Below are 13,293 nucleotides of genomic sequence, written 5' to 3'. Positions count from 1 at the left end.
TGCTCACATATAAGGTCGGAAAAGGAGGAAGGTCTGGATGAGTTGTGGAGGACCTTGAAACACGCAGGCGGATGCATTGAGCGCAGTTCTGAAAACATCCAGCTGCTCGGTGAGAGAATGCTCGCCGCGAGCGATCGCATGTCTGAGAGCATGCAGGAAAACTCTGAGGCTATGACGCTGCTGACGCATGTGGTCGAGAAGCTTCAGAAGGTAGTCGCCGCAGAAAACAGCACGTCAGTAGTTCACAGTGAAGTTCTCGCAAGAAATGCGACCCCTGGTAATGCATGTAAAAATGCAGTTGCAAGAAATGCGTGCGCGGTGGGAAGCAGGTGGGGCGGGACATCGCTCAGCGTTCCCAACAGTCCGGCTCTTGCATCTTCAACGCGCAATTCCCGTTGTTCTGTCGGGTCTTCTTCTTCGTCTTCTTCTTCATCCATCATTACTCTCCAACAACAGCCAATGATATCAAAGGAGAGATGTTTTAGCCACGCCTCCAATGATGGATCAATCAATGGCAGAGTCAAAGTAAGCCCATCACTATCTCATTGGACGACCAATGGCTCTTCAAAGAACCAAAAAGAGATGAGCAGCACATTTGGGTGTCTCGCCAGCAAGAAGAGAAACAAAATACGCAAATAAAGCATCTTCAGCGTTTCCCTGGTTATCCTGTCCGATTCTTCCTGTCTCAGGCATGCTGTTCTTTCAAAACTTTCTTATGCGTGTGTCATCACATCACCACCTGTCAATTAAGTGTCCATGGTAACAACATCAGTGTTCGTCCTGTCTGTCAGAAAGTTGTCGGTTGTCTCTCATCTTTACGTTTATTTTATCATCATCTTCTGACTTTCCTCAAGATTTTCTTCTCTTCACGTAACACACCGCCGCCCGGTCGTCCCTCATAAATGACATTCCTTTGCAAACCCATCAGATATGATCTAGATGTTTGTTTCGTGTCAGGTGAATCCTTGAAGATTTTTTATCGATATCTGCTTTTTGGGGCATTTAGGGAGCGACGATCAGACGAGACGATGTGACGGGGGAAATCTACATCGCCCGAGTTATACACGGTGGACTGGCTGACCGCAGCGGTGAGAAACACACTTTTCTCGCTGAACATCTCATGCGAACTTGACACACACTTATGTCTAATTCATGTGCGTTCTGTTGAAGGTCTCTTGCATGCTGGAGACAGACTGGTGGAGGTCAACGGTCATCCTGTGTTTGGTCTGGAACCAGAACAGATCATACAAATTCTGGTTCATTCTCACACACACACATCTACAGTATATAAATATTGAAAATGAATGCTTAATAAAATAAGAATGAGATGAATCGAGATGGATTTGTTATGTTCAGCTAATAGTAGTGTTTCTTCATTTCTGATCACAGGCTCATTCTCAGGGAACCATAATGTTCAAGGTGGTTCCCATCACCGACAGACCAGTTAACAACCAAACCATGGTGAGCCATCAAACATCATCATGAGAACACTTCATAACAGTTACAAAAGAAATGAAAAGATCAAATAATATATATTACACAATATATGTAACACTTCTCAGATTCAGAGCACACTACCTTGAGTAATGTTTCTTCTAATACCGTTTACGGTAGGTCTGTGTGACCTCTGTAACGTCTTTGCTCTCTCTTCGTCAGCTGTTCATGCGCGCCATGGTGGACTACAACCCTCTGGTGGACCCGTCCATCCCCTGCACTGATGCTGGTATGGCCTTCAGGAAGGGAGAGATCCTGGAGATCGTGGACCAGACAGACGCCCTCTGGTGGCAGGCCATCAAACTGCCCAGCATCTCCTCCTGCGCCGGCCTCATTCCTTCCACCAAACTTCTCAAAAGGTTCTTTCAACGTCAACAAGGGTTAAAGCTCGATGACAGGATAAATACACATGTACATTGGCTATGATGTGAAGGGATTTAGAAGCCACATTTTTATGACCAAAATGTGTGTGTGTAGGAAGCAGAAGGAGGTGTGGTGGTCTCAGCCTTATCAACCTCACACCTGCGTCACGACCTGTGAGTATACACTGGACATGCATTTATTATGTAATATAAAAACAGCTCTCATATATCAACCATCTTTTGTTTCCATGGCGACCCGCAGTAACCACAGTGGATGAAGGTGAGCTTTTAACATGACTCGTGAAACAGACATCTCTGCATTTTGACTTGTGTCTGAACTTGTGACTGGTGTGTTTTAGAGGAAGACATTGCCATCGACGACAAATGCATAGAAGCAGGTAAAAGTGTTCAACTGTCTGATCGCTAAAATTTAACGCTAAGATGTCTATGATGATTGTAACATACTCATAATGTCTATAAACTTCTCTCTTACACAGATGAGGAGGCGTTTGAATCTGGTAGGTAAGTCCTGACTTATCAGGAGAGAAGAACAGCAGGTTTTAGGCATCTTTTGTTTACATTATCTGTTAATGTAAAATGATGTTAAATTATGTACTTGTGTTAAAATGTTACCCTGCTCTCAGAAGAATTAAATGATGGTGAGTCCCAAAAACCATAAGCATTATTTATGCATTTAGATGATTCAACTTTATTGTCATTACACATATACAGGTACAGTGTAACGAAATGTAGTTTAGGTCTAACCAGAAGTGCAATTAGCAAGTGCAGATATACAGTGTGATGTATGTGATGATTTACTAGATTAGCTGTGCTTTCAGCATTAGATGTTTTAAAACAGTGTCTTGTGTTTTATTTCAGAAGAGAGTGAATTCTGCACCAACGTTGATGGGATTTATTTGAGTGAGTTAATCTGACATTTAATAAATCTAGTTTATATTCAAGTATAAACGACATGTCTAAAGCGGAACATATGCTTGATATTCTTGTGCTTTTTATGATCGGCATCAGTGTGAATCTGTCCATAAATATTTTACAAACAAATTTTACAGTGTACTGTATAGTTGTTTTGAAGACTATGGGTGACAATTTTCTATCATTTTCATTGTAAACAACAAGTTTTTTAACCAACCGTTGATTGGTTTGTTAGGGCACCTGTCACATGTTGATGGATTAAGGATTAGGAGTTGTAAATCCTACATCAATTGTTTTTACAACAACAACAAAAGTCAAAGATATTTAATTGATCGTGCATCTGATGGTGTGTTTTTCAGCTGGTTTCCGGAGAAGTCTTCGTCTCTGTCGCCGGCGGAGGGGTCAGGCTTTTGGCACTTCTCAGTTCTGCTCTCTTCGCTGCCCCACAAGCTGTTACAGTTCTCTGTCCAACTCATACGAAGAGGTTGTGCGATACCAACACCATCCAGAACACACACATCGTCTAATAGTCCTCGTGGGTGAGTATACGTTTGCACACATGTGAGCTTCTACAACCAGACCGAAGACTGCAGGTTGCAGCGGACCTTTTAAAATAAATCTTTTAAAATTGAACCAAACATCTGCTTTCAGGTCCTTCTGGGGTCGGTGTGAATGAACTCCGCAGGAGACTCATCGAGATCAACCCAAAGGTTTACCAAGGAGCTGTTCCTCGTGAGTTTGTGACTTGAAAATATTTGCATTTTACTGGTGGAAAAAGTCATTGTTGATTTTTGTTTCCATTCAGATACCACACGACCGCCCAAATGCCATGAGGAGTCTGGGAGAGAATATCACTTTGTTAGCAAAGAGCAGTTTGACAAGATGATCTACAATCGCAGGTGTTACATCCTGACAAACGTTATTCCTGTATATCATCATACTGTAGTGTTCATTTCATCAGTTTCTTCTCTCATGCCTCAGGTTTATTGAGTTTGGGGAGTTTGAAGGTCATCTCTATGGTACATGTGTAGATGCAGTTAAAGATGTGCTGGCCGGTGGAAAGATCTGTGTGATCGACATTGAACCTTACGTGAGCTTCTCTTAACAATCTCTTCATTTCACAATTACTGGCATGTATAATGTAGCTGGAATATAGAAGAATCGGAAGAATCTCCTTACTCTGTTTTTAACCTACAGGCATTGGAGTCAGTAAGGTCCCCTGAGCTAAGAGCTTATGTCATCTTTATAAAGCCCCCTCCTGCTGAACAGATGAAACATACTCGGATGAATTCTCACATCATCACAAATTACTTCCTCAGCCGACCCTTTAAGGTGAAATAGCTCTTATAGATACGTACAGACAGTGTGTTTAACATTGTTTTTGTTTGATGGTGAACTGTTTGTTTAAACGTCCCTTGACCCCATCTCTCGTTCTCTCTCAGGATGAAGACATTCAGGAAATCGAGGATGCGGGACACAAGATGCAGCAGCAGTACTGTCAGTTCTTTGATCACGTGATAGTAAATGACGGGCTGCAGGCCGCATGTGTGCAGCTGTTGACAGCAGTGAGGCGAGCTCAGGATGAGCCGCAGTGGGTACCAGCCGCATGGATCAAACCATCAGAGCAGTCTTGAGAAGAGCAAACAGGATGACAAGCGCATGAATATGCAAATATACTTCGTTTCACTGTTCATGCTGAGAAAACTGTTTGTGTTGTCTGTGAAATTCCTTATCAAAATAAAAAATATTTTCAGTTCATCTATGTTGTTTATCATTATTTTTAATTTAGAAAGAAACCTAAACCTATATGTGCTAGTGGCACAAGATGGCGCAGGTGAGGTTTTGCGACGCCAGAATCCGCAGACTAATTTCCGCTCGTATAACACTATCGAGTTGTTTTGGGCTTTGTCTAAATAAGTGCTCATCAATGTTAAGTGGATCTGTCATGATATCTCATATTTGCCCCAAATCCTCATTTACCTATGAAGTGTTATACGACCGGAAATTACCCCGCTCAATCCAAAAGTTCACCGGCGCCATTTTGTGCAACCAGCGAATTAAGCCCACTAAAAGAGATTTGGTATTTTAATACTTATAATCCACTTCAAACTATACATACATTTCCGGACAGAATTGCCGAGGACAACGGAGGAGTAAAATAACGAAGATTTATCCAGAAAACTGAACCTCTCCGTTTACTTCAATGCCTTGTTAGGGGAGTTTTGACCTTCCTAAAATGGCGGCTCTGTTGCGTGGCGTGCGCATTGACATCATTGATCGAGACACGCCCACTCGTCTCCAACGTCAACAATAGACACATGCAGAGCAACGACTCAGTAAAATAATTGTTGCTGTAGTTACTTAGATCGATAGTTTTAATTATTAAGCAGAAATCTAAAACAATGGACTTCGATGCGAAGGTCAGATTGTTGTACCTGCTGTATGTTTATGATTTGATGCAATGTGTGTTGTGTGCGCGTGTTCAGATGTGATGTTTTTGGATGTTCTGCTTTGATTCAGAGCACGAGGAGGAGAGATCTCCCCCCAATTCCTCAAGTACCGAAGGTATGATATTAAAGATGTGATCTGGAATGTGTGTTTCTTTATAACCTCGACGAGTAACTGTATAAAGATTTACATCCACTGCAAGCTTTATTTATTCATGTAAAACTCTGTTCACTGAATGCATGGCTTGAATTGAGGTAGTTTCATATTAATGGAAATAAATAATGCATGTAAACTAACCATGATTTAACTTTGTAGTAAAATCACAGTAACCTCAAATTTGCCACACCATAGTTACCATAGTTTAACCATAAAACGTGTAGTTAATCTAGTACACATTTAAAATAATTAACAATAACGCTTGTAGATGTAAAAAAAAGAATGAAATTTATGGATGTGTGTTTGTTGGACGGTTGAGTAACACTGTGTGCTCCTGACTCCTCCTCTCTTCTCATAATCCTGCTTTGTGGCAGATGCCCGTCTCAGATTAATACTCCAGACTCACATTAATCTCTGATGTAAGTGCACTAAGGTCTTTGTCTACACGTCTACATCAGATCTCCGTCTTGTCTGGAATGACAAAAAAGACAACGGTAAGCTTGATCTGGTGAACGGAAAATGTTGGCACATATCGACCCATCGAGGTTCCTGTCTCGTTGTGTGTTTCGTCTAACTAGGGAGCCGCACAGTAGACCGTAGTGAGTTTGTTGTTGTAAAATCTGTTTTGATTTCAAATCTAACTCATTGTTATTGTTTCAGAGGGGACCACGAGCACTGCCGTCCATGCCCAGGTGAAATCCCATTGAAGTTTTACGTGTTTGAGACTTTTTGACATTAGAAACTTCATTCTTATATAAAATGTCTTACCTTTTCCTTCCTTATGACTACACACACAGTCAAGACACAACAGGTGAGTGTTTCTCTGTGTAATACTTGATTCTGATTGGTCAGGAGTGATATCCATTGATTGTTTCCTAACTACAATGTTTTACAGAATTATGTTAAAAGAATGACAAATTTTCTAATATCATTATGTTTTATAAAACAACCCCTTTAAGGGCGACAAAACACACATGTACTTGTTTTCATTGCTTAAAGGGGTCTCTTATTCATTCTGTAGATTGTGTATTGTTCATTGTTAAGCTCTCATTGTTAAATTCCCGTGAGGAACACAATTCTCATTTTCAAGATCTTGAAACTTTAAAGTGTAAAGTTCAAATTGATGTTTATGGATAAAGCAACTCAACGTGAAGAGATGCCTTCATTGTTGTCTTCTACAGAGGAGATGCCTGTACCAAAGAGCAGGAGAAAGAAATCAAAGAGAGATGTGGAGAGTGTAGAAGAACCTGATGGTGAGAACGCGTATATTAATATATATATATATGTGTACATGCAGGATTTATTTAATGCCATGTATTTTTTCTGCAGACGGTGGAATGGAAATGGGAGAGGTGACCAGTCGCAGAGCGTCAGAGTGTCGGGAACCTTTAACCCCCGAGCCTCTGGACAACCCACCGCAGAAAAAGAAAAAGAAGAAGAAAGCGCAAGCCGTCGGTACAAGCGTCATTCTGTATCACTCAACCGGATTGTTTTGTAACGCACAGATGTGTAATATCACTGTGCTCTGATTGGTCAGATGTAGAGGGAGCTCAAACAGACCTGGTGTCAAATGGAGACATGATGGACCACAACACTGATGAGGAAGTGACACGCAGGCCCAAAAAGAAAAAGTGAGTCATTGACCAGTGTTGTGTTTCTATTTTGTTAAACAAGTCCTGGTTTCATTCACATCTCTCTCTCTCTCTCTCTCTCTCTCTCTCTCTCACCAGGGTGAAACCTAAAGTAACAGAGACGCAGTCCAACAACGATCTGGATGTGGAGGACGATGACATCATCACAGACCCACAAGCCCCAGTTTCCCAGCATTCCTTGTTCTCTGCTCCACAAGGACAAAGTCAGCCAGTGGGGAAAGTGTTTGTGGAGAAGAGTCGTAAGTGCTGGTTCATGTCAGCGTTTGTGATTCCTGCTTAAGTTTGTGACGCGCTCTTTATTTCGTTTTTTTTTTTTGGTGGCAGGACGTTTTCAAGCCGAGCGAGTGGAACAGTGGATGTCCAGCGGGCAGATGGAGCAGAGCTTTATGGACATCCGTTCAATGTGGACCACCAGAGATGTGTCAATGAGAGTACACAGTGGATACAGGTGTCTGTCTTTAAGGGCAAGAATGACTAAACAGGATAAAATAATGCTAGAGCGCGATTTTAAAAAGGGCAAACGGGAGTGGAAATTTCAGTGGGCGCACATAAAAAATCATAGACGCAATGTCTCATTTCCATATGACCAAAGCAATTTACCAAGAGCAGCGCAGGATTTAAGACATGCATTTTTGGGGCATTAAATAGTACCGCGAATACCAGTGCGAGGACGAGCGCAATCCGTAGCAAATCACGTTGCGTGATTTATTTATATTTAATAATTTTCATTTAATAGTTTACGTCTGAAGAGGAAGTTTCTACAAATGCATATGCAATAAAGTCAGTCACAAAACACCACGCCGTTTTAGCACAAATTTTCACTGCGTGTGTTTAGTAAATACAGACAGTAGTATTTTTACCCCAAAAGAGGCGTTTGCAAATCTGATGGCAAATCTGTCACTAGTTTTTTCATTTCCTTCATAATCTATGTGTGCAACTTCAAATGTCTGATTTATGTGCCACTGTCTTCACTACATGATTTTCTACTGCAGAACACAAGAGAAGATATTTTGAAGCATGTCGAAAAATCAAACAACACTGAACCCCATTGACTTCTATTGTATGAACAGAAAGACTGAGACATTTCTCAAAATATCTTCGATCGAGTTCCACTGAAGAAAGACAAAACGAGTGGGAAAATGATGACAGAATTTTTATTTTTCAGTCAACTATCCCTTTATCAATCAAAAGTATAAGCGATGTGGAAAGACTTGTGAGCCTCATATGTATTTCCTTCACAGGGTCATCGGTCTGTTTTCGCATGGCTTTTTGGCCGGTTATGCTGTGTGGAACATTATTGTGATGTATGTGTTGTCTGGAGAACAGATGAGCAGAGTTTCTGATCTTCTTCAGCAGTATCGTCCGCTGGCTTACCCCGCACAGTCTCTCATGTATCTACTGCTGGCTCTCAGCTCCGTCTCTGCCTTCGACAGGTGCATCACCACACCTTCTGTTCCTCTACATCAATATCTTCATACTTAAACTAGAATGTATTTTCTTCTCATAGGTTAAATCTGGCTGAAGCTCCTGTGGCCATGAGAAGTTTACAAACCCTCAGTCCTGTGGCTCTCTCCTCTCTCTGTGAGTTTATCGATTCATTCTGTCCCTCAGGGAGAAGATGATATACCGTCTATATGAAGCATTTACATGTTAGAGCTTACCAAAATCTTACAATAATGTGTGTCATGAAATTCATTTGGAAATTCATAAACAATCATGGCTATGCATATTTTTGGATTGTCCCGCATCATGTACAAATTAATGATCACATTTAGTGATTGGAACGCATCCCGCTTTGCTTTTATCCTGTTACTGCAGTGCAACTGTCCACGCAAATATATCTTCTACATTATAAACATTTTTATTTTTCAGTGTACTTCTGTGCACTTGTATTATCTTTAAGCCAGCAGATGACAAGCGATCGGATCAATCTCTATAATCAATACTCCAGCTCTAACACCACACTGTGGTAAGCACTCTCTCATTTAGCAGAGCATGATGGGTAAATAAACACGACTCATGTGATGAGCGCTGGTCTGATTTCACAGGCAGCCGGGCTCAGAGAGCAGCATCATTTACCCGTGGGTTGTAGTAAACCTGGTCGTCACTCTGCTGGTCGGGCTGGCCTGGGTTCTAATGTCATCAAGTCCAGATATTGACCACACAGAAGGTAAATACAAATGTTCAAAGTTCAGTCGACAGTTGATGTGTGACCATGTTCAGCTTTGTGACCTAAATACCATTTATAAAAAAAAAAAATCACGTAATGATGCAGAAAACTTAAACGGTATAATGTCATTTTTTTGCAGGTTTAATTCATATCTTTTATAAAGTTTATTCTCTTATTGCTATAAATTCAGAGAAATGTATATATATATGTATATATATATATATATATATATATAAGGACTTGAATCTAATAATCTTATTTTAAACAAAACTATTATAAATTTACAAATGTTCATTCCAAGATTTACGTCGAAACTAGAGGTTTAAATCATTTAAATAATATTCACATGTGTTTTTCCTCTTACAGAGTTTTTAATGTCAATGGAAGCTGAATATCCGAAGGCAGAAGAGAAAGGAAACATCACTGCATGAGGCACCTGAATTAGTGTTTTGTTTTTTTACCATTTTTGATGCAGGATTGTATATATATATAGATATATATCTTATGGCTAGAATACACTACAAGACTTTTACAACATGAACAGATTTTTTTTAACTAGACATCATACACTTGCAGTTTTTCTGAAAGTTTCTGATAGAAACAGGGCTGGACTAGGTAGTAAAATGGGCCCTGCCATTTTTGGCCCACATTGGCCCTCCAGCATTTTTGTTGACCGGTGGGGGGCATGCATACGTGTCTTTTGAATTCGCCTTGATTGCATTCGCATTTATAATACATCCGTCTGAGCAGCCAAAGCATCCATTACGGCCTAAAACAATAGCGGCTTATCGAGAAAATGCCCGGAACATCAGATGGCCAGTCCCCCCCTGGGTAGAAACACACGAACTTATCAAATCTTATCAGACTTTCTGCAACAAGTCCAGACTGAAAATCTGGGCAAAACCTGAGTCTTGTAGTGTATTTAAGCCTTTTAAAGTGCAATGCTTTACAACTGTGACATTTATAATAAACATTTTTTTAGAGAAGCGACCCTTTAATTTGGAGGCTAGCAAAAGCCACATAAAACACGGCCACATAATTTTTTTGTGATTATTTTAATTCAAACCGGAGCCGGCTGAGGTCTGACGCGGCGGATTAAAACAGCCACCACGAGCCCAAAAACACCAAACACTGTTATAGCGGCTACAGACCATAATCCATAAACCAATGCGTGTGACACTACAACACAAAGCAAAAAACCTAAGCAAACATTTTTCAGAATCTTTTTTTTTAAATTCTGTACAAATATTTTTAACAAATAACATTTCATACCATAATCTGCATCCACAAGATCTTTAGAAATTGGTAAATCAGAAATGAACATGACCTCGCCACTGGAAACTAACACTTTCTCTTCAGAATCCTTTGATTGTTCTGAAACTGCCCTTCCTATCAGAACAAATACAGAAAAACACACTTAACATAGTTAAACACAACTACATGTAGAATCTTGTATGGAGCTGTACTCACTCGTCCTGCCACAGCTGGACTCACAGGACTCTGAGCCTAACGAGTGGCAAACAGACGTGGTGCAATGAATGATGATCTGTTAGAGACGGGGAGGAGAGAGACGACAAACGAGATTAACCAAAATCTAACAGAACGCATGAGGAGTAACGCAAACGTACCCGTTCCTGCAGCGGCACAAGAGAGGGCTGATCTACAAAAGTGAACATCTTCATGACAAAGCGTTTATAATGAGATGGATACTGGAGCTCAGACTTTCCAACAGAAAGCATCGTGGTCAGGGAATGGTCATCCTTATAGGGACAGCTAGGAATTCAATTTTTGAGTGAGCACTGAGGTTCACAACAGCTTTTCATCTCACACATTGTAAACAGGAAGCAGAATAACAAGAAACATCTGGCAGTTACCCATTTACTATCAGATCCCACTGTGGCAGACTCTGAGGGTCCTGGGTGGACGTGGCCCAACAGTGATCCAGGACCAGGACGATGTTTGGATCGTTCCTCTCCAGAATCCTCACTTCCACGTACAAGGGTTCTCTCAAAGCTTTGGTGACAGGGTAATCTTCCTCAGAGTAGTACGATGCATACACGTCGTCTAAAATATACAAATCAATAATAGTAAGTAAAGTTGGTTTATTTAGCACATTTATCTCAGCAGGGCCGGACAAAGTGCTGAACCAAATCAAAGGATCCAAACATAGAAACAAACAAGACAACCGATAAAATCGTACTAGAGGGTGCATTTTATTCACATTTTAGGTGCACACAGAAAGGTGAATTGAAATGAATAACAGAAGCATGAAAATAAATGTGGGAATATTAAAATATGGATAAATGAGTACAAAAAAGTAAAAAAAAAAGTAAAAAAAAATTGAAAATTCTGGACTAAATATGAAGAAAAAAAAGGTTCATTATTCCAGGATTGTTCTCTATTAAAGCACCATCCAAATGTGTGAATCCTTATGCATAGAATTTGGAGATGACTTTCTACAGATGTGTGCAATAGACAAGATCTTATTTTATTTTTTACAATACGTGGACACACACATTCAACATAAGATCATTATTTCACATGCTGTTTGTTCTCTATAAAGTTATAACCATTCTTAACACATCAAATGTTACTGTAACGCTGGAAGATGAGCTGTTAAATGCATTACACATGCCATCGGTGATGCTTTAAAGTGAACACTTACCATCCGTGCATCCTTTAGTGGTACACTGTCCATTGGCGAGTCTAAGCTCCACTCTGAGTGGGCCCTGCTGAGAGACGGGGAGAGGAGGAGGAACTGTATTCACCTCCATCATCAGAGCCTCAACGCCAGATCCTGAATACCTGCACTGGAACTTCAACCTGGAAAAATCATCAAATAACCTGATGCCTTTCACATTTTGCTACAGAAGCCCAGTTTAGTGAGTGACAAAACAAGTCCCCAACTCATATGCACTGTCTCGTGTGACGGATCCACGGGGTCCAATGCCCACTTCATACGCTGTTGACATCATGTTTTCGTAAATAATATAATGATCTTCTTCCTAAAGTAAAAGCAGAGATACGTAAGAGGTAGTTGCTGTTTGTGATAAATTAAGAATTGGATCTCATCTCTCATCAAGACCCTCTGTGAGGTTTGTGATCAGACCCACACATGGAGCATCTTCTGTTGTGCCTCACCATCTTTTTGGTGCCGCAGGAGCTGACCGGAAACTGATAAATGGCAAAGGTGGCTGTAGTGCCAACAGAAGCGCATTGACCGCTGGGGTTGTCCTCCAGCAGGTGGATGGAGTCCAAATTGATGTGGGGCAGCGTGGCATCTCGAGCAACCACCAACACAAACTGCCCATCTCTCGTGCACTGCAGGGTCACTGAGACAGGATTAATCAAAGCATCAAGGTTTCATTTTTTTATAAATATGTAACATCTACGCACACACATACATATATATATATATATATATATATATATATATATAAGAAGCATCTTTATAAAAATGTGAAACATACATTTTCTTGAGGTTATAAAGACCTCTCACCTGCTCTGGCATAATAACAGCCTTGTCCATCGTAACAGCAGCTGATGGCGTCACAGTCATCTTCGGTGATGTCAGACTCTCCGCACTCAATGCGCTCGTGCTGCTCCAGCACACAACGCTGACGGGACGAGACCTTCACCTGCTGCTGGGGGTCATGCAGCTCGCGCTGGGCAAATTCTTCAAAACCACCGGCCTGATATTGTGGCATCTGCCTGGAGGGCTGAGGATTCTGAGCGTTGCTAAAATACACACTGAGTGTGATCGCAAGTACGGTTTCGGTTAGTACCATTTTTGCTTCTTACTTTCGCAAAGTTAACTCTCTCTCTCCCGTGCGTCACGTTTAAAGAGATCAGCACGAGGCTAATTATCATAAGCCACGCCCCCTTCATAATGGACAAACGGTGTGCTCGACCTATTGCGCAGACCGATGGGAATATGACATTGAATTATCGCGAGAATACACTGCTCCACATGCTTTCGAACCGCTCTCGCGGTACTTTGGTACTACACGTCGATCGTTTTGCGCAGCTTGCATGAAGTCTTTAAGCGTAAAGTTCACAGTCACGCATGTTACCGGAA

At 41.0% G+C, this 13,293-nt stretch overlaps 3 protein-coding genes across 10 annotated transcripts in view; 2 read left to right on the top strand and 1 right to left on the bottom strand.

Annotated features, from left to right (window-relative positions):
• LOC130425331 (MAGUK p55 subfamily member 4-like) overlaps positions 1 to 4,547 on the top strand; it is an 8,706-nt gene extending 4,159 nt beyond the window's left edge. The window contains exons 9-24 of one of the 5 annotated variants that reach the window (XM_056751589.1): positions 1 to 525; positions 1,007 to 1,088; positions 1,171 to 1,283; positions 1,390 to 1,461; positions 1,657 to 1,853; positions 1,972 to 2,030; positions 2,119 to 2,136; positions 2,216 to 2,254; positions 2,354 to 2,374; positions 2,736 to 2,777; positions 3,149 to 3,328; positions 3,441 to 3,521; positions 3,595 to 3,688; positions 3,771 to 3,879; positions 3,987 to 4,121; positions 4,232 to 4,547. The exon at positions 1 to 525 is cut by the window's left edge and continues 143 nt beyond it. In XM_056751589.1, the coding sequence (XP_056607567.1) occupies positions 1 to 525; positions 1,007 to 1,088; positions 1,171 to 1,283; positions 1,390 to 1,461; positions 1,657 to 1,853; positions 1,972 to 2,030; positions 2,119 to 2,136; positions 2,216 to 2,254; positions 2,354 to 2,374; positions 2,736 to 2,777; positions 3,149 to 3,328; positions 3,441 to 3,521; positions 3,595 to 3,688; positions 3,771 to 3,879; positions 3,987 to 4,121; positions 4,232 to 4,423 (1,959 nt within the window). In that variant the 3' untranslated portion in view covers positions 4,424 to 4,547. The remainder of the gene's footprint in view (positions 526 to 1,006; positions 1,089 to 1,170; positions 1,284 to 1,389; positions 1,462 to 1,656; positions 1,854 to 1,971; positions 2,031 to 2,118; positions 2,137 to 2,215; positions 2,255 to 2,353; positions 2,375 to 2,735; positions 2,778 to 3,148; positions 3,329 to 3,440; positions 3,522 to 3,594; positions 3,689 to 3,770; positions 3,880 to 3,986; positions 4,122 to 4,231) is intronic. The other 4 variants (XM_056751591.1, XM_056751590.1, XM_056751594.1 and 1 more) reach the window with 4 other exon arrangements.
• A 540-nt stretch (positions 4,548 to 5,087) lies between these two features.
• tmem237b (transmembrane protein 237b) lies at positions 5,088 to 10,201 on the top strand. Of its 2 annotated transcripts, XM_056751600.1 has the most exons (15): positions 5,113 to 5,209; positions 5,310 to 5,354; positions 5,768 to 5,887; positions 6,054 to 6,085; positions 6,191 to 6,204; positions 6,575 to 6,646; positions 6,723 to 6,848; positions 6,931 to 7,024; positions 7,124 to 7,284; positions 7,370 to 7,493; positions 8,287 to 8,478; positions 8,553 to 8,626; positions 8,918 to 9,014; positions 9,094 to 9,215; positions 9,582 to 10,201. In XM_056751600.1, the coding sequence occupies exons 3-15, from the start codon at positions 5,870 to 5,872 to the stop codon at positions 9,644 to 9,646; spliced, it is 1,191 nt and encodes a 396-aa protein (XP_056607578.1). In that variant the 5' UTR covers positions 5,113 to 5,209; positions 5,310 to 5,354; positions 5,768 to 5,869; the 3' UTR covers positions 9,647 to 10,201. The 2 variants fall into 2 exon arrangements, with proteins under 2 accessions (XP_056607577.1, XP_056607578.1); XM_056751599.1 differs by lacking the exon at positions 5,768 to 5,887 and having other exon boundaries at positions 5,088 to 5,209.
• Positions 10,195 to 13,037, bottom strand: zp2l2 (zona pellucida glycoprotein 2, like 2). 3 transcript variants are annotated; one of them, XM_056751597.1, is made up of 9 exons: positions 12,715 to 13,037; positions 12,357 to 12,547; positions 12,123 to 12,220; positions 11,881 to 12,038; positions 11,090 to 11,279; positions 10,844 to 10,988; positions 10,686 to 10,761; positions 10,488 to 10,604; positions 10,195 to 10,394 (listed from the first exon to the last, which is right to left on the bottom strand). In XM_056751597.1, exons 1-9 carry the CDS (start codon positions 13,001 to 13,003, stop codon positions 10,276 to 10,278), a joined length of 1,383 nt encoding a protein of 460 aa, XP_056607575.1. In that variant the 5' UTR covers positions 13,004 to 13,037; the 3' UTR covers positions 10,195 to 10,275. The 3 variants fall into 3 exon arrangements, with proteins under 3 accessions (XP_056607575.1, XP_056607574.1, XP_056607576.1); XM_056751596.1 differs by having other exon boundaries at positions 10,195 to 10,604; XM_056751598.1 differs by having other exon boundaries at positions 10,195 to 10,604; positions 12,357 to 12,536; positions 12,715 to 12,909.
• Positions 13,038 to 13,293: the final 256 nt, after the last annotated feature.

Source organism: Triplophysa dalaica, chromosome 6 (genome assembly GCF_015846415.1).
Source record: "Triplophysa dalaica isolate WHDGS20190420 chromosome 6, ASM1584641v1, whole genome shotgun sequence".
In the NCBI taxonomy this organism is placed as follows: domain Eukaryota; kingdom Metazoa; phylum Chordata; class Actinopteri; order Cypriniformes; family Nemacheilidae; genus Triplophysa; species Triplophysa dalaica.
This window is presented reverse-complemented; position numbering and strand designations above follow the sequence as displayed.